Below are 27,931 nucleotides of genomic sequence, written 5' to 3'. Positions count from 1 at the left end.
CTAAAACAAATTCTGCAGATGTTAATGGCTCATGTCAATACTGTGAATGAATAGACAGAAAACACATCATTGAATGTCTCTAGTGAGGACAACTGCCAGTCTCAAATCTCCCCTTTCAGTTTTTTGTGCTGATCAGGCGTGGGAGCAGAGGACTCATTGACTATTTGTAAGCTGCTGTTTAATATGCAGAAATGCTCCATCAGGAAAATGAATGTGAAGCTTTAGCTGCCACGCCTCTACTGGGAGGTGGAATTTAGAAAATAATGCCAGGAGAAGCAGGTCTGAAATTTCTTTGCTAATAAAGGAATAGTCTTGAACACTATGCGTTTTATAGATTTGAAACTATATAAACACTGCTTTTCTCATTGCTATATTGCTTAGGAAAGTCACTATCTAGATATTCCGTTGCTGTAAATTACAGCCAGACGAATACAGATTTGGCGATGGTGGTATAAAGCTCTCTTACAGGAGCTGCCCAGGAGCAGCTCTAGGTGTTCATTTAAATATTGGCTCTTTTTAAAGAGAGATTTTTTTTATTTCTCTGATATGTCTGACTCCTTCCTCATAAAATAAGACCTTTCCTTTCAAATGATTGGTCACATCCAAGTTTTCTGGGAAGATCTCAAAACCAAGTTGTGTTTCTAATTTCCAGAAGCTTTGATAAAAGTCAATAAGGTGATACTGTCCCAGCAAGTGGTGCTGGGAGTTGAATTCCCTGTGAATTTAAATAACCTAGACACCTCCCCAGAGGGACTGGTGTTTTCTTTCTGATCCGTGGCTCTGGTTGAATCAGAGGAGGTACTTTTATGTGTTTAGGATAATTTAGGTGTTGTTTTATTTTGCATGGGATATGTTCCTAATATTAACTACAATCTCAGCCTAACTTGAAATCGGCCTGCTGGTAGACTACTTCACTGTTAAAGACCTTCTCTTTCTCCTCTAAGATATGTGAACTTGAATATTAAAATATTAGTGTGAAAATGTAAGGTACTCTATTGAAAGTTTCTGTTCTTACCTAGTCATTTCTTCTTCTCTAAAAATAAATTAAAATGTTAACCCTTAAAAATCCAGGAAATACGTTTTCTAAAAACATGTTCACCTACCTTTCGGTAGGAAAAATAAAATGATAAAAATGTGTTGATACCTTTCCACTTAAAAATTGCCGTAAAGTATAAAGCAGTTCATGCATGTTAAAATACACTTTGGAAACAAACATGTTAGTTTACTTGCAAATTATTTCAAATTTGAAACTTTCTGTAAATATTGATTTGAGGGAGGATCTTTAATTTCAAGCTCATAGTAGCCTTTGAATCAGCACCAAATATTAGGTACAAAGAAGCTAGGGGACCATTCATGTTTACTAATGTTTGCCCACATACAAACTACTAACATAAACTTCTCATCGTACGGTATTGATGATTGCAAATGCGTTTAGAACTACAACCTTTGAGCCAAATCTTGTCCGTTAGACGAATTTGGTATGCAGAGCGCTTCGGCTTTCTTCAGACCAACAAAGGTTAGACTGTGTCTTCATAGATTAGAGAGGCCATAATTGAAAGTTTGTTTTGAAATTCCTTATATTTCCATCATATCTTAAGAAATCTGAAAGAGCTTTTTAGAATGAATTACTACAATAGATCACAGTTGCCTTCATGGAAAATAGCCCCATCACTCTGAGTATCCCAAATATGTATTTACATAATCCACCTCTCAGGCCAAATGTGAAAACACAATAGAGAGCATTAATATCTGTTTTGTCAATTTGTGTATACTCACCAGGAAAGAATAAACTTCATGTGAAGATGCTCAGTTCTTTTAAAGTTTGCATGCATCAATGATCTGGCTGTTTGTTTAGGGCAAATTATCAAAAATTTTCCATAAATACATGTAGCAAAGCAAGTAAGAATTTCAGATTTGACTCTGATTTCTCTGCATTTGTTATTGTTGTGGTTAATATGTGTTACAGCTCTAGCACAATTTGGACTTATTTTTAATGTGCTATTGCTATTTTGTTTTCCATCCCATAAAGCAGACATTAGTTTTTATACATGCTCAATCATTCCTTTCTACTATAAAAAGGAAGATCAGTGTGGGTACAGAACCTGTTCATAGGGAGGCCAGCCTGGGTACATATTGATAAATGGTGAATTTGTAGCAATTCATGCTTCCATAATGAGGTTAAATGAAACGTGAAGTGTAGCAAATTCCCTGCAACTCTGATTCAAAAATTCAGTTGAGCCGCATGTCAAGACCGCTCTCCTCTAACAGTTTTGTCGTTGTCGTTGTTGTTAGGTTTTGTTTTTGTATTTGTGCTTATGTAATCTCATTTCTGGGCCAGCTTTTGTACTCTCCCAAATCCATTTGATTTTTAATTATACTTCAGGTCTGCTTTTTAAAAACAATAATGTAGGTACTATTGTTTACTAATAGTCACTTTGATTTTTCTTATGTTTTAAACATGCTGGAGAAAAATTTGTCCATATTGTCTCTTAATTTTGTTTCCAAAGTTAAGATTTCTGTTTTAAAGAGAATTGTAAAATATATAAGAACATGCTCTAGTCAAGATAGGATTTTATCAATGAATAAAATTTAAGTTAAAATATTTTAATATATAAACTGAAATTTAAGATTCCAATGGCGGTGATTATCAAGAACTGTTAAGAAAACTCATGTACTTTGACCTATTCCACCTTAAGAACTCACCCTAAGGAAAAAAGAGAGATGTATGGTTTCAGTTTAGAGTTATTTATAATAGCAAACAACTGGAAGCCAGCTAAATGTCCAAAATAGTTACGTCCACATTGTAGAAGGTTATACATCCATTAACATCATTTTAAAGGATATGTGACAACTTAAAAAAATGCATATTACATAATATTAAGGGGGAGGAGCAGAGTATGACACTCTCTATATGCAGGTTTCCAGTAAGGTAAATTTGTGAATTTGAATGAACTATACAACCAGTGCAGACGAAAATAGTGATTGTATTATTGCAGGAAACTATTTCCTAAATAAGTGTTACTTTTATAATTTTAAAAAACAGTCTCTAAATAACTACAATCTTGATATTTTAAAAGGGAATTGAAGCTGTAAAAATTTAATGGCATATAAATATATTCTCTGAAAATACCATTAAGGAAAACAAGATTGTTTCTCATTTTTAAATCGTGATTGCCTGTTCATATATTTCTTTTTTGATTCAACAAGCAGGACCAATTCTGACATAAATAACAAATACCCTATGAAAGCATCTCTTTCGATCAGAAAGTAAACCAAAGAAATGTCATTTTCAAAAGAGTCATGAGTATAATATATTAATGCTGCTATTATGCAGCAGTTGAGTATACAACAGATTCTAAGCAATGCATTTATGTTTTTGTATTCTAATTTTGGGGGTTTTGGGTTTTTTTCCTAGATCTGGTTTGCCTTTGTTAATGGCTTTTCTGGACAGATCCTCTTTGAAAGATGGTGTATAGGTCTTTATAACGTGGTAAGTTTAGGACATTTGATAATTCCTGTTTCATTGAATACTTGGAGATAAAGGTTCACCCTGCATTTGGCTGCTTGACATAATGACCAGTTTGTGTGCTTTAGATGTTTACAGCAATGCCTCCTTTAACTCTTGGAATATTTGAGAGATCATGCAGAAAAGAGAATATGTTGAAGTACCCTGAATTGTACAAAACATCTCAGAATGCCCTGGACTTCAACACCAAGGTAGGACACGGTGCCCTGGCTGGGACGTGTTTGGTGGGTCTGTTTTTACTGCCCTCATTACATGGGGTATGTGGTATTCAAAGGCCAAAGATACATTCGCCTGAGACAACTCCAGGGTACTGACTATGGCAAGTCATATTTCTTAAGGTTCTGATACAGGCAGAGAAGGTTTTTTGTTGGTTGGTTGAGTTTGGGGTTTTTTGTGTGTTTTATAATTAAAATGTAACCAAGTTCACTTGGGTTTGTAAGGCAGCAATAAAGCTGGCCTGACGTATAAAAATCATTGTCCTTTTGGTTCTCCGGCCTTCTGTCTTTGCAGTGTTGTGACATGCTCACTCCTCACAGGGCTAGTCATCTAGGACTGGTACGGACTGGCTTTCTGTGTGTAAAGGAGCGAGAGGCATTTTATTGTTCCTTAACTGATTTTCCATTTTGTGAAATAATTTTGTCCTCATTAGAATTTTAGATTAATTGTGTAAGGCATTAAAATTATAGTCTCTGGGAAATAGGTCTCAGTATTTCCAAGCTATAAAATTAAAAATACACGATAAAATATCCAACAGTTTATCTAAAATCACATTCTTGGTGTGATCCAATAGTATTTATCCCAGTCTCACACACACACACACACACACACACACACACACACAATCTCATTTTCTGTAGTTTACTTTCCTGCAAGTATATATTCTAAAGTGTTTCCATTGGTATTTGTTAATAATTCAATTTCTTGTTTAATGTGAGTGAGGAGGAAAAAATTTAATATTACAACAATCAAGTTAGGTGTCATTTTGAAACTAACATTTGTATATTTTATTAGTGTTATGAAAGCAACAAATAAAATACACTTTCTCAGAATTGTTTCTCTTTAATATAGTGCATGTTTATTAGCATGTTACTGATAATTACATGTAATCTTAACTCAGTGTCTTGAATTTAGGACAGTTAATGTGGGATATTTTAAATATTTAGGGATTCATAAAGCTTTTCAATGGCATTTTCCATATGCCAAGAGAATAAAGTGAAACAGGTGTTTTGGTGCCTCTAACCTCACAGCATAAATGATAGTGCTAGGTTTATGGGCAAGACGTTATTCTTCTTCTGAGACGTGATCTTCATGAACACAGCATGCCTATGTATCCAGCTGTACACATGCATACAACTTGGTGGCACTGTTTTAAATAAATGAATTTGGTTAGCTCAGGACAGACAGACTGAAGGATTCTTTAACTTATGCCATTGGTTCTGAAAAGTATTTTTAGTGGACTCTCTTAAAACTAATACTGTTAATAAGCAGTTATCTCTGCTTTCATTTTTAAATGTTTTACTTTTGGATTTTTAAATTTATTTGTGATGCCCAGTTTGTATTAAATTTCATCACATCGCTGTAATGTTTTTCATTACCTATGGTGAGCATTCACAAATGACGGCAAGCCACAATCAGACTATGGCCTCTGGTTCCCCTGAAAAAGTGATCTGAGAGCTGGGGAAGTTCCAGGCCTGCTGGTTGGTATACTAACAATAATTCTCACCAACCAACCTCAGCCACAGGTCTCTACCACAGTGTGGGCCCCATGGTACCGTCTCTGAATTTAGCCTCCAAACACAAATGTGGCCGTGCCATTCTTGCTTAAAAACATAAATTGATCCTCACAGAATTACCCAAAATCATTCCTGCAAAGGCACATTCTTCTGTACATGGCAACTTGGACACATTTTTGTGGCCAGGAAAAGGGTATAGCGGGTAGTATATTGTTTTAATGTGGGAGCATCATTCCTTGTATCTTTTATTGTTGAAAAAAGTATTTTCATTATCTGTAGAGCCCAGGAGTTCAGGTAAGTCATCAGATCAACCCAAATGGGTTATACAATTTCTATACCCATTTGAGCATTTATAGTTTATATACACAAGTTGCCAACCCTGTTTTACAGGGTTTATGGATTTTTCTAGTGATTTCAGTGAAAAGTCTTTGATTCAATCTCATATAAGTGTTTGAAAATTCAGGGACAAATGGCTACAAAATGCATAGTTGTATACACAGCGGTTGCTGGGGGTTCCAAGTGCGGGAGCATTGTTGCCCTGAATGATGATTCTTACGTTTGTTATGGTAAAAAGGGTCGGAGGTTCTGAGGTCGTGACGGGGGTTAAAGGATTAGCATGTGACAATAAGTATCAGTCAGGAAAATGGAAAAGTAGAACTAATTTTTCTTGCACCCACCTGTGCTTTCTGTCAAATAAAAACTTGTGGTAATGACACAGTGAGGAGAAGAGACAAAGGTTAATGAGTAACACAAGTTCAAATGTGTAATGTATTGGAGCGTAAATTGGATCATACAATCCAGTGTGGCTGGGAGAACTAACAAAAGAGATTGAGCTCACAGTGGAAAATTTTGGGAGGCAGGCAACTTAATTTCTGTTGTTTGAACAGCTTAAAACTATTAATACATGCCAATTTTATTTAGCATAAGTTTTGTTTGCAAGAAGCGCTTTTAAATGACAAAACTACAACTGTTCAGAGGGGCCATAAGAATTCTAAAGTTTTTCTATAACTTAATCTTTCACATCCATGTTACAAAGAAAGTACCAGTGATGCTTGCTCTCTTGTTCTTAAAATACAATAGATATAAAAAGTAGTAACTATTACATGAGATTATAATTATACAAAACTTGGTATTGACAGTGTTAAATTGTGAAAGCCTTTAGTAAAGTCATAGTCACAGTGCTTTATTTTTATGATTATATAATTTAAATGTTATACTGGCTATAACAAGTATATATTTTGATACCCAGCAGAGAATAGTATAGAGTATCTTTATATCTCTTGATAAGAGAAAGCTTTACATCTTTAGCATTGGAAAGTTTACAGTTGTACGTGGGGAAAAGAAAGGGATTTCCCCAAATTACAATCTTTTAAAAGTCTATTCTTCTGGAATTATGAAAATAGTCCCACTTAAGGAATTTCAGAATCTGCATTTTTTTATTTTAAATTTTATTTTCTTTTTCAGGCAGAAATTTAAATTTGGTTTTTGAGAAACAGAAAAAAAATTCAAGTGAAGCTGAAAAAACATTTTGAGAAACATAAAAATAAATAAATGACCCATGAAAGTCTAAGAGGCAGAAAGTGTCTGTCAGTTCTATTAATTCACAGTGGTGGCCCGACAGAAACACATTTTGTGAATCTAGCTCATAGATAAAAAGAAAGGTCAGAGTTCACAGAGCTAGTTTATCGCAAATGGTTCTCATGGATTTTTGTTTTCCCTCAGGTTTTCTGGGTTCATTGTTTAAATGGCCTCTTCCACTCAGTTATTCTGTTTTGGTTTCCACTAAAAGCCCTTCAGTATGGTAAGTAGAAGGGATATGAATGCAAAGAGATGACTTTTTACTTTTTTAGAAAAATAACTCATTGTCAATGTATGTTAAAAATATAGCAGTTTCATTGTATAATATTTCTCTTAACCTAAAATGCATGCATCCAAAAATTGTACACACTTTGAAGATTTTTATTATTCCTTTGGGAGCAAAGTGATTTAATATATGCAAAGCCTTTCTTCTTTACTTCTCATGTTTTCCAAACTTGCAGAGAGTTAAATTTTAGGGCTTTTTTTCCCTCTGTTGATGTATAGTTTGAGGACAATAAGTGCTAATATTTTATGTAGCCTATTTATTGTACCTGTGAGACTTGTATCAAGCCCTTTATACTGAACCTAATCAGACATGCTGGTATTTTCAAGTATACTTGAGCCAGTGTTTTGGATGAGGTTTTTAATATGTTTTTATGTTCATCTTGGAGTGTTAGCTTTTACTCTGCTCATTTTGAGGGAAGTGATTTTATTCTCTCGGTTTGGAGAGAGAGGATCATGGTGCATTTCCTATACACATAAAAGTGGTTAAATAGCTACTTTAGAAAAGAGATCCCTGTGATTCTTAAGCTGGTGCTGCTCTGTCTTGGAGCCGACTTTGCCTTGAGATCCTCGGGAAGACACCAACCATTCAGCGTGCCTGCTTCAATACTACGGTAATCAAAAACACAACACATAGTACACCCAAGGAATTGTCAGTCCTTTATAAGTACAGGCCATACCTACTGTCTATCAATTAATGGCTGCCAACAGAAGAGAGTGCTGCCTGCTGCTGCCCACTGATGATCTCCTCTCCATAGGTAGCCAGAGTGATCCCTGCAGAACATGAATCAGGCCAGGTGCCTCCCTCCTCAGAATTCCATACTTAGCATACTTAGAACAAAATCCTCCACCTCCAAATTGTTCCCCATTCTTCACAGATATTCGAATTGGCTTTCTCTCCTCTGATGCTTCAGGTCTGTGCTCAAGAAGCCTTCCCAGATCATCCTGTCCAAAAGAGTAACCACCAGCTGCCCTCACTGCTCCTAGGCTCTATTCCCTTGTCAGCCTGTATGTCTTCATGGTACTTGTCAATCAAGTTTGATATGTTTGTTTCTTTTGTATGATCTTTCTCCTCTTTTAAAATTGAAGCTTCAGATGGGCGGGTAATTAGAAGTTTCATTGCATTCACAGTGCTTAGAACAGTGCATAGCTTATAGTAGGCACTCAGCAAATTGCAAATGAATTACCAAGAATTTGTGGCATAAGCGAGGTGAGTATTACAAAGAAGGCAGTGGTTTCATATTCTAGCTAAGATTTTAATCTCCTTTTTTAATTGCTCAGTAAATTACAACAGTAAATACTTTTCAATGTCTAGGCCATGGAATGAGCATGGTAAGAATATTTAAAGTGTAGAATATTGACCCAGGAGGCCAGGAGAATTACAGTGAGTTAGTTTGTTGCTTGTTTGTTTGGCTTTGACATATAATTCACATACCATAAAAGTTAACTCTTTTAAAGTGTACGATTCAGTAGTTTTTTTAGTATATTCACTGAATTATATAGATGTCACCACTATCTAATGCCAGACATTCATATCATCCAATAGAGAAGCCCCATATCCATTGGTAATCACTCCCTGTTTCTCCACACCTTCCCTACCAAACCCTGGCAACTACTTACATTTTTTTTGTCTCTATGGATTACCTATTCTAGACATTTTATACAAATGGAATCATTATGTGACCATGGTTCATCCGTGTTGCAACTGGAATCAATACTTCCTTTTTATGGCTGAATAATATTCTATGGTATAGATATACCACATTTTTTAATCTATTCATCAGTTGATGGACCTTTAGATTGTTTCCACTTTTTGGAGCAACAGGATATGGAGGTCCAGGGTACAATTCAAGATACCCTGACCTCAAACAAGCTCTCCAAGTAAAATTTATTTTCAAAATGCAAAATTGATACAGGTTTGAAAGATAAGGCATGCCCATCTACTAAACTGCTATTTAAACCTTCTAAATTAGAAAAAAAGAAATTGAATATCAAAGGTCACTTAAACCAGATAGCATCCGAAACACCTTAGCAATGACAGGGTTTGAAAGGAATTCCCAAGTGACTTCATCTTCCAGAGAAGCAGTTCCTAGATCCATCATTACATTTCTCTGGAAAGCTGCACAGCTATCCAGCTTCAGTCAAGGCAGTTCACGGGAGTGCTGCTTATAGAGACCAAAACTAGCCAAGACTAGGGAACACTTGCTTTCTTTTTTTAAGGGGTGAATTGACGTTTAGCATAAACTACTTTATGGTTTTGATATTGAGGGATTTGTAGTTGTTGTTTCGCCTTGTTTTCATTTTTAAATAAGGAATGTTTTGGGGGAAGGGTTCTTTTGTTTTTTGGTTTCTGAAAGGATGGGGATACTGAAGAACTTTACATATGCTATGTAATATATAGCTACATATTCATGTATTCCTTTGCCTCAGCAGTTCTGAAAGAGTAGTCTGTAGACCCTGGAAATACCCAAGACCTTTTTGTCATCCACAAACAGTGGTACCACTGTGCTAGTAGTCATTATATTCTTCACGGTCATGCACTAGGTTTCATTTACGAATGTGCATGAAGACACCATAAAACTAATGCTTTTATTAAAACTTGAACCATCTTAATAATATTCTGTATTTGACAAAATGGGAAGTATTAACATACATATAAAGCAGTTCTGCATACCAAAGTGCAGTGATTGTCTCAAGGAATGGTGCCTTCTGGATTGAACCAGAGGCTGCAGAATCTTGCACGGGTAAAAGATCCATTCAAAGTGCAAAGTAGGCTGGGCATGGTGGCTCACACCTGTAATCCCAGCACTTTGGGAGCCCAGTGCAGGTGGATCACATGAGGTCAGGAGTTCGAGACCAGCCTGGCCAACATGGCAAAACTCCATCTCTACTAAGAATACAAAAATTAGCCAAGTGTGGTGGCGCATGCCTGTAGTCCCAGCTACTCAGGAGGCTGAGGCAGGAAAATCGCTTGAACCTAGGAGGTGGAGGTTGCAGTGAGCCGAGATCATGCCATTACACTCCAGCCTGGGCGACAGAGCAAGACTCCATCTCAAAAAAAAAAAAAAAAGCAAAGTAGACTGATGGATTTTAATGCAATGTAGTACAGAAAGTTCATTGATATAGTTTCAGATTCCACACTGGCAACCAACCTTTAAGAAACTATCTCTACCACTTTGAGAAACTACTTGTTGGCCAGGCTTAGTAGCTCGTGCCTGTAATCCCAGCACTTTGGGAGCCTGAGGTGGGTGGACCACTTGAGGTCAGGAGTTCGAGACCAACATGGTAAAACCCCGTCTCTACTAAAAATACAAAAATTAGCTGGGCATGGTGACGTGCACCTGTAACCCCAACTACTCGGGAGGCTGAAGCAGGACAATTGCTTGAACCCAGGAGGAGGAGGTTGCAGTGAGCTGAGGTCACATGACTGCACTCCAGCCTGGATGACAGAGTGAGACTCCATCTCAAAAAAAATAAAAAAGAAAAGGAAAAGAAAGGGGGGGGGAGGGAGGCTACTTGTTGAGTTTTGATGTAGTATCAAAGACTATCCACAATTATTGGAAAAGATTATTAAAATGCTCTTCTTCTTTATAACTCCATATCACTGTGCAGCTGGATTTCCCTTTTATATTTCAACCAAAACATGAGAATCCAGCTGCTTTCTATTAAGCTGGAAATAAGAGATTGTGAAAACCCAAACAATACCAATTTTCTCACTTATTTTTTTGTTTGCTTTGGAAAATGCTTTTCAGAAAACCTGTCATTTACATTACCATGTGTTAGGTTTTATATTTATGATAATCAATACATAATTTTAAATTTTCTGTTTTAATTTCTAATTTGGTAAATATTGATAGACATAAACCACATAAAAACTTTTTGAGACCCTCAATAATTTTTTAGTGTAAAGGGATCCATAGACCAGGAAGTATGAGAATGAGCGATTTACCCAAATTATTCAAATGCTGAACATGCCTTGCACCTGATACTGCTTGGTGTTTTACATACAGAACTTCATTGTCACTTCAAAACCCTCTCAGGTTAAATAGCTTCACTACTTTTAGCTAAACTGAGTTCCGTAGGGATTGATTATAAATAACCCAAAATGACACAACTGTTAATAGTAATAGGACTAAGCTTCAGTGTCTCCAAAGCTCACCAGTACCACTCTCTGTTTCATCCCATACTTTATTCTAATATAGTTTGCCCTTATATATTTGACTCTGAATAAATGTTGAATATGTGCATACATCATTGTATTATACATACCATGGATTTTTAATTTTTCAATGGTATCAATGATTTAATTATTCAGCTCTTATTTCCACTTGATTTTATCAGTACTAGAAATTTTTGTGCATCAGCTACCACTTCCTTCATCTAAAGCCACATTTAAAGGTGGCCAGGTGCAGTGGCTCACTCTTGTAATCCCAGCACTTTGGGAGGCCAAAGCCAGCAGATCACTTGAGGCCAGGAGTTCGAGACCAGCCTGGTCAACATGGTGAAACCCTGTCTCTACTAAAAATAACAAAATTAGCTGGGCATGGGGGCACACACCTATAATCCCAGCTACTCCGGAGGCTGAGGCATGATAATTACTTGAACCCGGGAGCGGAGGTTGCAGTGAGCCGAGATCACGCCACTGCACTCCAACCTGGGTGACAAAGTAAAACCGTCTAAAAAAAATAAATAGAAATAAAGCCACGTTTGTTAGTCGTTGCTAGAATGACAAAATACTTTAAAATATGCCCCTATACTCAGCCAGACCCTCAAAGAGCCACATGCCTGAAACCACACTGGTGTTCCTTGACCGTCTGTGAGTTGCTTTTAGGAATCCCTTTTGGCCCAATGCCAACAACTTTATTGAGAGATAGCAAGAAGATTCCCTATGACTCTCATCCATGTTACAGAGTTCTTTATTATGATCCAGAATACCCTTTCCCGCTTTGTTTGAACAATTTGTTGGATTTTTTTTTTTTAATCTTGTGGACTCTGAAAATTCATTAACAAGTCAGATTTCCTTCTTCAATGTTGGCTTTTGTGGCCTATCTTTACAGCAGCTTTGTTAGCACTCTTTCTTAGAGTGTTTGGGTTTGTTTTTTTTTTTTTTTAATTAACCTCATTTCTGGCTCCACTATGTATCCCTTGATTTCCCTTCCTTCGTTCAAACTTTCTCAATATCTTTGAAAAGATTCTGAAAGAATCTCATTTTCCTTTCTAACAGGCCTCTCTCCTTTTCGTACAGGTACTGCATTTGGAAATGGGAAAACCTCGGATTATCTGCTACTGGGAAACTTTGTGTACACTGTGAGTGTAGAACGTTAGTCTCGTTTGCATATAAAATCAAAACCTTTCATCTGTGCTCATTTTATTTTTAAATTTAAATATGATATGTGTGTTCTGGATTTAAGGGTTATTTACAGTTCCCTTTAAAAATTAAATAAGACCCAGGGCTTATAATGGGTTCTTATTTCATTTTTATCAAATAATGAAATAAAACAACTGAATGATAGGAAATCAATACCATTAAGTAGCAGAAGGATTGAGGTTTTGACCAATCTGGGGGGTCTTCTTTCTCTTGGCATCAACCCACCAAAGTAGTAAAAGACAAGCAAAAGTATGTTTGCAGGGGCTGGTGGCTCCTTCTCATATAACACAAATGCGAAAGCAGAGCAGTGGGTAGAAATAAATCAGAGTGTATGTCATGGATGTCTCCCGGGGACACTTTACAGTATCCAGGTCTCAGGAGAGTATTTTTCTTTAATTTATTTCGAAACTATATCTCTTCTCTCCTTTTTTTTTTTTTTTTTTTTTGAGAGGGCGTTTCACTCTTGTCACCCAGGCTGGAGTGCAGTGGCATGACCTCGGCTCACTGAAGCCTCTGCCTCCCAGGTTCATGTGATTCTCCTGCCCCAGCCTCCTGTGTACCTGGGATTACAGGCGCGTGCTATCACGCCCAGCTAAGTTTTGTATTTTTAGTAGAGACAAGGTTTCACCATGTTGGCCAGGCTGGTCTCAAACTCCTGACCTCAGGTGATCCGCCCACCTCAGCCTCCCAAAGTGCTGGGATTACAGGCATGAGCCACCATCTCTTCTTTCATGGCCTGTATCTCTTCTTTTAGAATTTTTGGATCACATAAATTAATTTTTGCATTTAGTAAGTTTTATTTTAACAAATAACCTAAATTGCCATTAGCTATCCTGCTGAGAAAGCTCAACTGTTCTTACAGTAACCTGACTTTACAACCACACTGGGAAGTGTCTTATCACATGCTGTGTGGAAACCCTTAATGTGCCTTAAAGTAGAACTGGGCACTTCAAGCATTTATGGATCAAGTGCTAGCAAACATCACTTCCATCACCATAACTATCAAAGGTGCCTAGGGTTTCCTTGACTACTAACAATATTTAAGATTGTATTATTATAAATAAATAATATTCCATGTTAATCACCATTCTGAGTATTTTAGAGTTTTACTCTCAAAAAAAGAAAAAAAAACTCTGTAAGATTGGTAAGCTTTATCCGTCCCAGTTTATAAGTATAGGAGTTGAGACACAGAGAGGTGAAGTAACTTGCTTTGTTCATTAACCACAATAGCTAAGTGATAACATCTTGGGCACAGATAGTCTGACTCCATGGCAAGTACACTTCATAATTATGTTATACTGTGGAAAACACAGAGCAATTAATCCAACCTCAGTTTCCTTTTTCAGAATGACTAGTGTAAGCCCCAGCGATGGGTGCATATATCATGGAGAAATATCTCATATCCTATTCAGCAAGGTTTTAAGTAAAGTTCCAGAGTAAGCATTTAGATTTCTAAATGTCTGGTTATTTTATTCATTAAAATTTGTCTTTAAAATTCAGAAAGTTGGACTTTTAATATGAAAGGAGATTTAAAATAAAGGTAAACTAAGCTTGAAAACTCAAATTAACCCGGGCATGTGCTATTACTGTTCATGAATTGTACAAAAAGCAGAAAACACATACAGAGGAGCTCGTGGATGGAGGGTCAGGCTGTGCAGGTGAGGGAGAGGCAAGGAAGCTGGAAGTGCAGTGCTGCCCTGGGCACCTCTGACCTATCACAGTCCTGTCGGCTGCCCAGCTAATTCACCTGTCTCTTTGCTGGTTGGACGTACAAAGCAAGCAGCAGTCTCCTAGTCCCATATTTACATTCAGAGATATCCGTTCTTTATAAATCTCTCCGTCATTTGATGAACTTTCATGTTTATGAGATACAATAACATTTTCCCCTTCTGTTTTAGTTTGTGGTGATAACTGTGTGTTTGAAAGCTGGATTGGAGACATCATATTGGACATGGGTAAGAAAATATTTAACCACAACCAAGAAATGTCACATTTACTTGTGCATCATCTCCAGTCTTGGTGGTGGTCTTCACTCTAACTTGATATGTCCCCAGTTGATATGTCCTAGTCCACAGGTTTTCAATTGTGGGGTGTCAGGGGTAGGGGAAGGAGAACTGGAGGTTTTAACTGGGAAATACTGAGTTAAACAAACTTAAACAAGTGCATTACCACAAGACTTCTCAGAGCCTTTAAAGTATTATCATATAGTATGAGTATCCCAGGAAGTGGTGAGACTTTAAACTTATGAACTACAAATCTTTTCTTCGAGGTGTCACTGGACTAGTGTTCTGCAGAAAACCCATTGGAAAGTGATTCTGAAGACTGAAAATATTAATTAAAGATTTGTCCTCAGACATTGATAAATACCTGATCTCGTTCCATTTTAGATACATTAGCTTTGCAGTATACCCCCATCCAGTAGAGACTCCGGAAACAAAAAGAAATTAAAGTTTCATGTCCCTGGGAAAGAGTGCCACAAGGCATTTGGATTTAACAGCCATCAGCATGCATATAATATTCTCACAAGGGTCTGACATCTTTCGGTGAGAGCATGCAGACCAAGAGTAAGGCAGGCTTCCAAATGTTCAGGGATAAAAAAGGTAAGGGTAAGAGGAGAAAACTACCAAAAAAGCTAGAGGAGGAACAGTTCTAAATTCCAGTACCACAAACATTGCAACTGTTATAAAACAGATTAGCACTTAAAGATCCAATTAAAAAACACACACAATTAGGTAGAAACTCTTATAGATAATATTTTTATGGATATAATAAAAAGTTAACAAGGGAATTTGAGAGAGTTTCATTAGTATTTGTGTACTCGGTCTACATAAAACTTTTTTGACTCAGATTTCCTTGCTCTACAGTTCAGCCACATAGCGATATGGGGGAGCATCGCACTCTGGGTGGTGTTTTTTGGAATCTACTCATCTCTGTGGCCTGCCATTCCAATGGCCCCTGATATGTCAGGAGAGGTAATGTGCGCTAATAACTCACGATCCAACAAAACCTTAAAAACTGTTATTTTTTAGTGAACCTTAATCATTTAGCATAATTTTCCATCTTGTTGATTTACATTAAAATAGTATTTGACCATTTAAAAGCTGTTTTTAAATTCCACAGTTTTGAGTGATTAATCTTGAGAGAATATTTTAAACTTGAACATTTTACTTAAATCTGACTTATCCTTTCATAAACATAGCCAGGACAATAAAATATGGTTGTCGGGAGCTTGAATCTCGTTAAGAATATCCATATAGAAGATGCCATTTTAAAATTACACCATAAAGCCACAAATACATTTTGATTAAAGATTTGGGGAAATGGTGGGTTTCTGTCTTGAGACAGTCTATCATTTCTTCTGTTATCTCTTATTCTAGAGAAAAATCTGCTGTCACTAGATTAAATGCACTTTTTGAGTTGTCCTAATGACATCAGTTTGATTTTCATTTTGAAAGAATTAGGCCATCTGACATTTCAGCCTTATCATAGTCCATTTTCAATTCTGTCTTTCAGTTTCTTGTTACATGGGTAGGAATTGAGTTATTAGGTGTTCATGGGGGAGTGTCAAAAGATCTCCTTTCCTTCTGAAGAGATTCCAGCAGTAGGAGGGTTTATGATTTCAATTGCAGGAAATTTGACATAAAATGTATAAAAGAAAATGTGGAAAACATTTTGGGATTTCCTGTGACCTCACAGTAACTTGCAAATCAAGGTAATGTGAGCTCCGTGACAGTGCATTGTTTTACCGCAGTCACAGGAACCCTTTCCAGTGGTTTTCATGTATTTGTTGCCCCTAAGTACTGCCTGAGTACCTTTCACTTTTGACAGTCTGGTTTATAGATCATTTTCATGAAATTTTATCTGACAGCATCCTGCTTTTTATAAATTAGCAGAATGCAGACACATTTTTAAAATTTTGTGGTTAAATTTATTAGAGAGAGGCATTATATACTATTACAGCAAAACCAGACATATCAAGGAGTATATACTTCCTTCTACAAAAAGTGAAGGTTTCTTTTGAAACATGTATTGTGAAAACTAGAAATTTTACAGCATGTATTCTAAGCAGAACAGGGAGAACGCTGTGAGCGGGTCTATTCTTTACCTTGGTTTCTGAGTCCTTTTCCTGAACTAAAGGAATATAACTGAAGGAAAAAAAGTATGTGCGTGTGTATATATCTGATGATGACATTTGGAAAATTGAATTCTATTCTTTGTTTTTATTTGATGCGCTCTGTCTCATTGAACCTGCTTTTCCCTTAGGTCAATTTTAACTTGATATCTTTTTCGTTAGACATAAGTCTTTGCCTTCCTTTATCTCATTTCTTAATGTTTATTTTCAAAATGAATAACACAAAAGATTTGAGACCCAGATGGTTTAAGCAAGTATGGCCAATAGGTTTGATGACAAGAACTGAGGTTTTGACCACCTACTTCTAGGACAAGTGTGAAGTTTGACTGGCTTTTTGCCAACCAAATATAATTCTACCCTTGCCTGTAGAATTCCCAGTATTACCCAAACACAAAACTTAATATCGTCTCTTGAGAGTCATGGTGATGCTGTGTTTAATTCAAAGTGAAATGATGTCAGTACTCCATCACATTGCTGTTCACTTCATATACAGTGGGAAGTGCTAACAGAGGTTCTTTTCTTGTTGTTTTATTACTACTGCTACTCTGAATATAGTGTTTAAATAGCTGGTGCTCCACCGAAAATATGAAAATGGATTAATTCAGCTGTAGGGTAGGCTTGACTAGCATGTCCAAAATGTCTGTTTTCTTTATTCAAACAAAAGAAGACTACTTTAAATTTATGTAGCACTTTAGTGCTCCCAAAACATTTTGGTGTGGGTATGGATGTGGGTGTGGTGGGATGTGGGTGTGGGTGTGTGTATGTGTAAATGAGCCTCACAATAATGCCAATATAAGGATATAGTGAGAATGCCACTCAGATTCTCCCAGGTAAAACATCTCCATTTACTGTTTCTTGGGCATTAGGCTAATAAGTCCCAAAAAATGTTGTAGCTGTATTCAATTTCTAACATTTTTATTGTAGATATAGCGTCACTAGTTATGTTACATTACAACTCAGTGAATTTCAACAAGAAGTGACTACTCTTAGGTCTATATTTTTCTAATCTTAAAATTCTTATCTCAATCAAGAATATAGCCAAATATATACGTATATATACATACATATATAAATGTGAAAGATTCACGTATGTGCCAATATTTATATCTGTAGGTATATACATAATTGGCCAACTATCTTAAAGCTTATTCAACTGTTAACTTTCATAGCAATATATTATTGTAATATATTGTACATTACATATATGATCTATTGCATATAGTAATATATTGTAAGTAATGCCAGCATAAGTTAAATGTTAGCATCTGCTGCCTTGACATGTTTTATGATATCCACGTAATGAAACACGGCCCAGAGCAGCCCCCAGAACTTGAGGCCGTTCTGCAGGATTCCTGATGCAGGGTGTAGGTAATTTCTGTCACCACCACTAACAGGGTCATAAGTATCTAATCCAAAGACCATATCCCCAGGATCCCAGTCCTTTCCTGTGTTGATTTGGCAGCAATTCCTTCCACACTAAATAATTAACTAATTATGTACGTAAGCGTGTTTTGGTTGCCCAAAAACTTAATAAGGATCTCCAGGATGGTACCTTATAGAGGTGGAGCAGACAGAGAATAGCAGCCCTGTTCTGCTCTGTGCTGGTTCAGGAGGTATTTTGGAGAGTGAGATACTGTGTGGTTCTAAAGGGGCATTGACTGAACAGAGGAGCTCTATAAAAAGGCAACCAAGATCTGGGAAGAATAGCACCAATAATACCTCATGAATATTGAACACTTACTGTATCCCAGCTAGTTCTGTAAGGACTATATATATTTTTTTTTCAATCAATCAATCCAACAGCTATTGAGATTCTTCTGTGTGTCTGATGCTATTCTAGGCACTGTGGATTCAGTCCTGAATGAAACAGAAACGCGTGCCCTCCCATAGCTCACTTTTCTAGTGCGAGGGGGCAGACCGTAAATACAATGAGTAATGAAATATAGACACATTTAAGTGCCTAGAGAAAAGTACAGCAGGCAAGGGGAACCAAGAGCCATATTTTCAGTTGTGTTTCCCATAGAGCCTTGTGGCATTTACTCATGGTCAGATTAAAAAAAAAAAAAAACTGGAGGAGCTTGAGAGGGAAGTGTCATGACCTGATTTATATTTTCGCGGTAGGACTCTGACTGTTGTATTGCAAGCCGCTTAGGAGGCTATTCCAATAAAGCAGATGAGAGATCACGGTGTGTGGGGCCAGGAGGGCAGCAGTGGTAGGAAGTGGTTGGATTCTGAATACAGTTTGAGGGGAGAGCCAATAGGATTGATGGACAGGTTGGATGTGAGGAGACAGAGCAGACTCCGTTGTGTTTGCCATGAACATCAGGAGAGAGTGCTTGTCGGTAACTCACATGATCCTCACACCAAATGGGTTGCCATAATCACCACTTTACAGATGTGGAAATTGAGGCACAGAGAAGTTAGGAACCTTATCTGACATCACTATCTGACTCACAGTGGAGAGATAAGGTTTCAACTTCGATGTCTGATCCCCAGGTCTGCTACCTTAAACGTTGCCCTGTGCTCCTTCTCTGATAATAGTTGCTAAGAGGAATGTGTGGTATTTGATCTGGAAATTAGAAGCCTGAAGGGCCCCTCAGTCCTCGCAGGTATCTCAGGGATTTGTAAAGGAAAGGAAATCTCTGCATTCTGTTTTCCTGGCAGCACTACCTCCTCCGTGTTCCTTCTCTCTGCTGTTTCCTGTCTATAGACATTGCAGCAGTCTTGTTCTTCCTCAGTCCTTCTTCCACATCGGTGCCACAGTAACCGTTTCAGAACGCTTAACTCCTTCTCGAGTGACGACTGTGTCTTCATTTCTTTCCTCATTCACTCAGACCTAATGGTGTGGGGCCCCTAGTGCCCCATAAATGAGTGTTAAGTGATTGGCAAATAACATTTTTTGCTTGCTTCCGTGTTTTAGACAAACAAATGTGAAACAGTGGAATAGAGGTTATAGAGAAGCAGCTTTCAGCTCACATAAGTCCATCTTTCCAGCATCTTGTGATTTCCAACACATGAAGATTTTCAGCAGCAGAACAGGATGCTGGTCTCATTTAACTAATCCTTTCCAGGCCAGGCAGATGAGCTCCCAGCCACTGTGATACTTAAGCAGCACTACATTCTATGCCTCTGAGCTTGTCTTCCAGTTCCTAAGAGATTCTCTTGTATGCCTCTCTTTACTGTGTCCACTTCAGAGAACTATCTTAAAAGGGCACAGATATTTTGCTCTAGTTAACAGGATCTCAGGGTGCAAATTATACAAAGTCAGCAACTTACAGGTACAGGTTTCATGCTTCTATATTCAGCTTCATGCACATCCACACATAAATCAGGACTTTATAGTCATTTCCAACTTACATTCTTGGGTCATCTTTGCAGCAAAGACAGAGCCATTTCTCTCAATGTGTTGAAAGAAAATCCTTGCTCCCTAAGTTGGGGAGGGAAGGAAACCAACGTTTATTATGTACCTACTAAGTTCTCCAGGTGCTATGTTTAATGCCAGATACTCCTTGTTTTCACTAAACTCATGTTGCAAATCTGTGTAGTAAGCAAAGAAATAGCCAGTGACCCAGAGAATTTAACCCAGGTTATTCTTTTTTTTTTTGAGAAGAAGTCTCTCTCTTTCACCCAAGCTGGAGTGCAGTGGCAAGATCTTGGCTCACTGCAGTCTCCGCCCCCCGGGGTTCACGCCATTCTCCTGCCTCAGCCTCCCGCATAGCTGGGACTACAGGTGGCTGCCACCTCGCCCGGCTAATTTTTTGTATTTTTAGTAGAGACGGGGTTTCACTGTGTTAGCCAGGATGGTCTCGATCTACTGACCTCGTGATCCGCCCGCCTCAGCCTCCCAAAGTGCTGGGATTACAGGCATGAGCCACCGCATCCGGCCTAACCCAGGTCATTCTTTTCAATCCCATTGGTTTCTGCTAGCATCCTGAGGAATTCAGTACCACCTTTTTGGGGCCCATTGCTGTTCCTTACCCTCAGGTGATAACTCTTTTTGTCTTATAGCCGTCCTCCTTGCATTCAATCCATCTGCCATTTCCCCACTTTTCCCAGGGCCCTGAACAATCTCTATAAGCTAGCCCGATATGAAAGTGCTCCCATCTCTTTAAAAAAGTGCCCAGAGTTATAATTCCCCCTTCTCAACACCCACCTGACTCCCTCAACCCTATTTAGAGAAATTCCATCTCACTTCATATTCTAGCCTCTTGCCTCTTAACAGCAATATTAGCATAAACGATACCCATTTTGTTAAAAAATTTAAAAAAAAAACTATTAAACAGAAAACCCAGTCATCCTACATCATCAGAAAACGAATGGTTGCACTCAGCTATAATAGGGCCCCATTGATGAAGGGCCAGTCACTGTTAGAGGCTCTTTTCATGTGGTCACTCATTTAATGTTCACAGCCACACTGTGAGGTAAATCCGTTTAGACATTTCACAGACACAAAGTGGCTAAATCACTTTCTGAAGGTCAAACAGCTCCAGAGTGTCTGAACTACAGTGTGAACCCAGCCTGATTCTGTCCCCGATGCACCGTGCACACTCCTGTCTGTTCCTTTTCCATTTCTTCTCTCATCTTTTCTTTCTCCTTCCCTGTGGCTTTTCTCCCAGACTTATCAACTTTAATTTAATGCCCTTCTAGCATCAGTGCCACGCATCGAAGTACATAGTTCCATCTGGTTGATGAACTGGCTAGTCGTCATGTGCATATAATATTTCCATCTTCAGCTGTCCTTAGCTGCCTTTGTCTCTGCCCAGGGGTTCTTTTCAGAGCATCAAATAGCTTTTCCCCTTTTGCTTCCACTCATTCTGCATGCCTGAAGTGACCAGAAAGCTATTCCTCAAGTATCTCAGAGTTTAGTGCAGACTTTGGTTACTGTAGACCCAGCCAAGAGTTGGTTGTTCTCAGTTGGTGGGCAGGGTGTTCCCGTTTGGAAAACATTCCTTCCTATAGTTTTGCACTTTGTTTCCACTACAGTAATTCTACATCTCTACCCATGATAATGAGTCAAACGATGATTAACAAGTGTCCCACAACCATAAATTATTGAAATATTTAACTGTTCAAAAGGAATTACGATATCGGGGGTTAGGGGCAGTGGGGCTAAGGCAGACAATTATAAAATACAATAATAAGAAATCATTTAGGAAAGGAAAAAGAAACTAGTGTGACGAACTTGGCTGTGACTTTAAATAAGTCGCTGTCTTCCTCTCCTCTCACAAATATGGTTGTGATTTAAGAGGAGAACTTTTTTTCAGACCTGACTTGTATTTTTTCACACCAGTACAACAATTTATGGGGCAAGGTAGGCCCTGGGGAAAAGTGCTATGTTATATAAACACATGCTGGCCTGCTTTTCCAACTGGTCTAAATGATGTTACTGGGTATTTTTTGAATTTCTAGGAGAAAATAGTTTAGCCAATGATTAATAAACCAGATTAAAAAATAAAAAACAAGCTACAACAGGGATCATTTCATATCAGGATTAATAACAGAAGCTTAGTATCAGCAAAACTTTTAAATTTATTGTGGCATTGCAGACAGGCACTGTAAAGTCCTCCCGAGCACCATCTGTTTTTGCTCTCCCTGGCCTAAGGGATCTATAAAACTACTGAAGGAAATTGAAGTTAAGGAACGAGCATGTGTTTTACAGAATTTCAGATCTCTTGATTGAGGTTTGTAAAGGCTTTCTGAAAAACAATAAAAATCTTTGTTGAACCCTTTGGTGTCACCCCTGTAGGAAAGGTATTAATAAACTACATTAGTGATATGATTTTCCTAAATTGTGCTGTTGCCTATTTTATCCAACATAATAAATTACTTTTCATATGAGGAATTTCCTGGTTAAAATAGTCTTTATTCATCTATCAGCTTTTAATTACCTCCGTAGCATGTGGTAATTTATTGGTCTTAAGACCAACCCTTGTTGATGAGGTGGGGCAGTGTTATGATATGATGGAGTTTCATCCGAGATTACTGCGTTTAGCCAAGTAGTCTGGAGGGAACAACTATGCAAAATTCTGTCAGATGTTCTTCAGTGAGCCAATAACTGTGAGTCCATCCAGTAAAACCTGCCATTGGTCACAGTCCTCATGCCCCCAACAGTAAATGAGACAGGCAGACCTTCACTGTTCTAAAGGCAGCTGGCCAAGAGCCACTTCCAAGCCCATTTTGTGAAGAGAAGTATATATGGAAATGCTGAGAGGAAAAGGGAGACGTGGATATGACAAACGTAATCGTGAATCAGGACATCTGAACATCTGCATACACTTTACAGTGAGAGCTCTCCTTAGAGCCATTACGAGAACCGGCTTTGTGTTTTGTAACCACAGCACCTTTGCCTGCAATATACAGCAAGTGTAGATTGAGCGTCTAATGTGTGCCAGGGCCTGTGTTAGGCACTGGAGGATGCAAGGATGAATGGAATTGGCCTTGTCCTTAAGGATCCCTTTGTTTAATGGTGGGGCATTGATGTCATAAACGAGAGAGAGGCCGTGGTGTACCCGTATGCTACAGTGATGAGCAACATATGAAAGCTGAACGAAGCCTGCTCCTGGTATGGCACAGCTTTAACTATTCAGCCCTAGAGTCAATTCATTGTCGCGTTCATTCGTTCCATAAATATGTGTTGAGGACTTAATTGGTGCCAGGCACTGTTCCTCAATACCAGGTTAATTGGGCAGGATCCCCATTGCCTAATTGAGGGGGCCAGGGAATGGGAAGGAGAAACAGATACTAAACCAGTTAACAAATGACTAAATGAAGAATAAGTAAAGATAATTTGACAAAGTGATAAGTGATGGGAAGAACACAGAACAGATATGATAGGGGACAGGATTATAATGGGTGTTCCAGGAAGGTATTTCTGAAGTTGGGACAGTTAAGCTGAAATTCACATGATGCAGGAATACCTGTCACATGAAGAAGAGCATTTCACGCTCAAGGAATAGCAGGTGCCCATTCCCCAAGGCAGCAACGGGATTTTCCATCCAAAGACAAGGCCCGTGACTGCAGCAGAGAGAGCTGGAGAGAGCACTGTGAGGTGGGGTCAGTGAGGTGGGCAGAGGGCAGACTGCCTCTCTGCCCTGCAGCCCCAGCATTCTAGTTTGGGAACCACCACAGCTTTTGTTTGAATGACAGGCCAGAAATACTCATGAAACAAAGTATGAAAGTCGTTGTGCCATCTGTTTCAATAAAGTTCATAACTGGACATAGTTCTTTTTTTTTTTTGAGATGAAGTCTCGCTCTTGTCCCCCAGGCTGGAGTGCAGTGGCGTGATCTCAGCTCACTGCAACCTCCACTTCCTGGGTTCAAACTATTCTCCTGCCTCAGCCTCCTGAGTAGCTGGGATTACAGGTGCCCGCCACCATGCCCGGCCAATTTTTGTATTTTTAGTAGAGATGGGTTTTTGCCGTGTTGGCCAGGCTGGTCTCGAACTCCTGACCTCAGGTGATTCACCCACCTTGGCCTCCCAAGGTGCTGGGATTACAGGTGTGAGCCACTGCGCCCGGCCAACTGGACGTAATTCTTGCATTCCATCATATGGTAAGGTAAAGGGATCGCCAATGACTGGTGTTAAGCTGCTTTGTTCAAAGTTGTCACTTAAGCTCCCTAGCGTGCATCATCCAAAGCAAGTTACTTTATGGCATACTTTTCAGCATTTAAAAAAATAACTGTGGATTAAACAAGATAAAAACTATTTATCTTCCATGTAATAGAAGTCAAGTGGGAGACAGGCAGTCCAGGACTGGTATGGAATCTGCACAGTCATCAGAGACTAGGTTGCCTTTAACTTACTGTACTGCCAACCTTAGTGTACTTCCTCAGTCTAGAATGGCTGCCTGAGCTCTAGCCATTTTACCAACCTTCCAGCTAGCAAGAGAGGGAAGAAGGAGTAACCCTTTCTATTTGAGGCTCCTTCTTAGACATTACCAATACATTTCTACTTAGATCTCATTGACCGAAAGCTAATCATACAGCCAAAGTAGCTGCAACAAGAGAGCCAGAGGGATGTAGCCTTTGAGCTGGAGGAAAAGGTGTCCAGCCAAGGACCAAAGTGATTGCATCTAAAGAAGATAGAGAAAGGAGATAGATTGGATAGAATGAAGGGCAACTAAAAGTCTCAGCCATGTAAGTCAGTTTTTCTGTGTAAGCCATATAACAGCTGTTTTTCTTTAAGTGCTTTTTGAAGTTTTGAGGTTTTTAAAAATCGTTTTCTACAGTCTTGAAATGCAGGTTATTGTGTTTTACAGACTGACTGACTTGTAATCAAACAACTGATGCTTTATGAGATGGCTTTTTAAAGATTTTTTTAAAAAGCTAAAATGCAGAACCATCACAAAATTATAAAAATCTGTAAGAATAATGTAACAAGTAAATATATTGAACACTGAGATATCATACCTTGTCTCATACAACTTAATAACATCATAGCATTTTAAAATTTTGTTTCTCCTAATGAAAAAAATTTTTTACTAATACTGTCCTCATTTTTCTGTGACTTTTAAGTTTTTAAATAGGACAATAATGAAGATTAAAATAAAACGAATTATGTTTTTAATTATCTTCACTATTCTGGGAACTATATTCCTAGAAAATAGTTTCAGAACTACACATTTTCTAGTGCTCTTGATGCCTTTTTAGAAAGACTATTTTCTTTTGCATGTTTAGTTCTCAGTATGCATTGATACATAGTCAAAAAATTTTTTGTAAAAATTAGCTTCTAATTTATCCAGGTCCCAACTAGCTCTTCCTCCTTTCCCTCTAAACACCTTTTTTAATCGTTTTTTTTTTTTATTACTCTCTTGCCAGAGAACAGAGATGCAAAGTTTCTTTCTCGTATCATATGGCTAGATTGAGTATTGGTTCTTAGCCCCACGAGATAATAACCCCTTTTTCAGCTCCTCATCACCCCGGAGAAATGTCCAAGGGAAAGAAGCACATAAATGCTGTAAGCTGGTATCTAATTCGCATATTTTCTAAGATTTGTGTTTGTTTGTTTGTTTGGGATAACCCAAGCCAAGAATTTTCTTTGTCTCTGAGTAATCAAAAGCTGCTGAGAATAATTGTAAACATATTGGGGTTTATCGGAAACACCCTTCTCTTTAGTTATTTTCTGGGTGTTGTGCCCTGTCTAGTTTCATGGAGAAAGTAATCATCCCATGTAAGAGCCCAATTCAGTTCAGTTAAACTGAGATTCATGGAGTGCCTATGTGTCAGGGCCTATATTGGGTTCAGTGGATCAAAAGTTTCAAAAAGAGTCCGTTCTGAGGAGCTAGTTTGTCATGGAGTAGTCCCACAGACTATTAGGATGTAAGACGCTAGCTGTTATGCTCACAATGCACAGGGACTAACAGAGAAGAGAGTGCTGGACCCCCAAGCTGTTGTTTGGAAAAGTGTCTTGGTACTACTGTTCCCCAAGCTGTCCAGGAAGGTGGGTGTGAAAAGAGTTTTCCAGGTAGACAACAGCCCAAGCAATGAGCAAGTTTGGTGTCACCAAGGCAGAAAATGGTTGGAGCTAGAACCAGAAAGTTGAGCAAAGACCAGGTCACAAAACGTTACCTGAATGTCATTAATATCATTACTGTAAGTCATGGCAGACAGCTTTTCATTACAGAATATACAGTATTCCAGAGAGTACCAGAAGCCATAGAATAAAGATTTGAGTCAGAGGAAGTGATAAATGCTATTGATAAACTAGGAAGTCACGTATTTTGACGTGAATATATATATCATATAATTGAAATTTGCAAGAATTTTTTTCAGCTAAAATGAAAGACAGTAAAGTTAGTTCTTAATGATAAGGCCTAGAACAGAGAATTTGGCATTTGCACTCCTTTGTCTTTAGGCTTTCTTAGAGAGAAATGTTGGGCCAGACTACCCAAGATATGTAGCTACTGAAGGATTCAGTGGGACTTCTCTTCATGCCAAGGTTCATATGAACTTAGAATTTGTCTCTGATTAAAGTACAAGGTGGCAAATTCACCACTTACTGCTGATCCAAGGATGCTTGTGTACCACCCTGTTCAACCCCACGCCCAACTACCATAATGAATTCAGACTGGAAGGCTCGGGCCTCTGAGAAAGAGTTCAACAACTTTATGACCTCTGCAGTGTCCCACCGTGGTATTTCACCAGCCTGGAACACAAAGGCACTTTCAGAAGTGTTTGCAAGTTCAAATTCTAATGACACTTTTCAGTGTCTGAAAGCAGAGTTGATTTTGATAAGTTGATGTGAAGTTCCCATACATCAGTGGTAGCATTGCCAGCAGAGAGGACTCTAGCATTCTACTGATATATTTCTACCTTGCCATAAAAATATAGATACTAATATTGTGGATTTTAGCTTTCAAGATACTCTAGAGTATCTTTGCCGTAAAAATATAAATGTTAAAGTTGTGGATTTCTCCAGTTTTCGGGGTACTCTAGAGTAACCCTGGAGTCTCAGGTTCCATGAATAAGATCTTCCAGTCCACTGAGATTGGGTGAGTGAGAAAAGGAACTGGAGGAGAAAAGAGCCTATTGTGGGTAACTGAGATTGGGTGAGATGAGACTGAAATGGGAACACAGCAACACAGAATGCACCTTCTCTGAAGAGATACCTCGCTAATAGAGCATAGACAAAGCATTGCGGTATAGCAAGGAGGAAAGAGCCACAATGTGGTTGGAAAGATCAAGAAAACTTGTATGAAAAGAAACAATACCTGCAAACTTGAAGCTAAGCATTGAGTATTTTTATTGATGATTTCACGAAGAAGATGCTTCCTGAGAAGACCAAAAGGGTTAACTGAGACCTAGGAGGAGACAAGAGAAATTAAATGACCTCAGACCATGGCAGATAGGTTTTAAAAAGAGAAATATGGGAGGTGTATATGTTTCGGGGGATCATGGTACAAATCATCTCTGAAGAGTTATACTACTAGGATGTTTCAGAGGGGTCAGAGCCAGAAAGAACAACTGACTTCTTGGATTTGACAAAATCCTAAGAAATACATAATGGATTTGTCACTTTTGGAGTTTTCTCTAACTTGTTAACTCCCTTGGAAAAGGCCTAAATCTTTAAAGATAAAATAGCCTTTTTACACAAAGAAAAATGAAAGATTCCATTCACAGCAACAAGAAGAAACCTTAGCCAGTTATGTGAATGGTTAGTAGAAAGAAAACTAGAAAATTTGACAAAAATGAGAGAAATATTTAAAAAGTTGAATAAATAAACATACCATTCTCTGAACAGAAGGATCATTAAATTGTCAGTTCTTCCCAATTTGTGAGCCATTTGGGGGAACAAAAAAAAAAATTACACCTTC

At 38.2% G+C, this 27,931-nt stretch overlaps 1 protein-coding gene across 5 annotated transcripts in view; it reads left to right on the top strand.

Annotated features, from left to right (window-relative positions):
• ATP8A1 (ATPase phospholipid transporting 8A1) overlaps window positions 1-27,931 on the top strand; it is a 252,547-nt gene that overhangs the window by 201,718 nt on the left and 22,898 nt on the right. For all 5 annotated transcript variants that reach the window (XM_055246260.2, XM_055246258.2, XM_055246261.1 and 2 more), the window contains 6 exons: window positions 3,416-3,490; window positions 3,595-3,717; window positions 6,982-7,060; window positions 12,365-12,426; window positions 14,386-14,442; window positions 15,352-15,459. In XM_055246260.2, the coding sequence (XP_055102235.1) occupies window positions 3,416-3,490; window positions 3,595-3,717; window positions 6,982-7,060; window positions 12,365-12,426; window positions 14,386-14,442; window positions 15,352-15,459 (504 nt within the window). The remainder of the gene's footprint in view (window positions 1-3,415; window positions 3,491-3,594; window positions 3,718-6,981; window positions 7,061-12,364; window positions 12,427-14,385; window positions 14,443-15,351; window positions 15,460-27,931) is intronic.

The sequence above is a fragment of the Symphalangus syndactylus genome, chromosome 16 (genome assembly GCF_028878055.3).
Source record: "Symphalangus syndactylus isolate Jambi chromosome 16, NHGRI_mSymSyn1-v2.1_pri, whole genome shotgun sequence".
Lineage (NCBI taxonomy): Eukaryota > Metazoa > Chordata > Mammalia > Primates > Hylobatidae > Symphalangus > Symphalangus syndactylus.
This window is presented reverse-complemented; position numbering and strand designations above follow the sequence as displayed.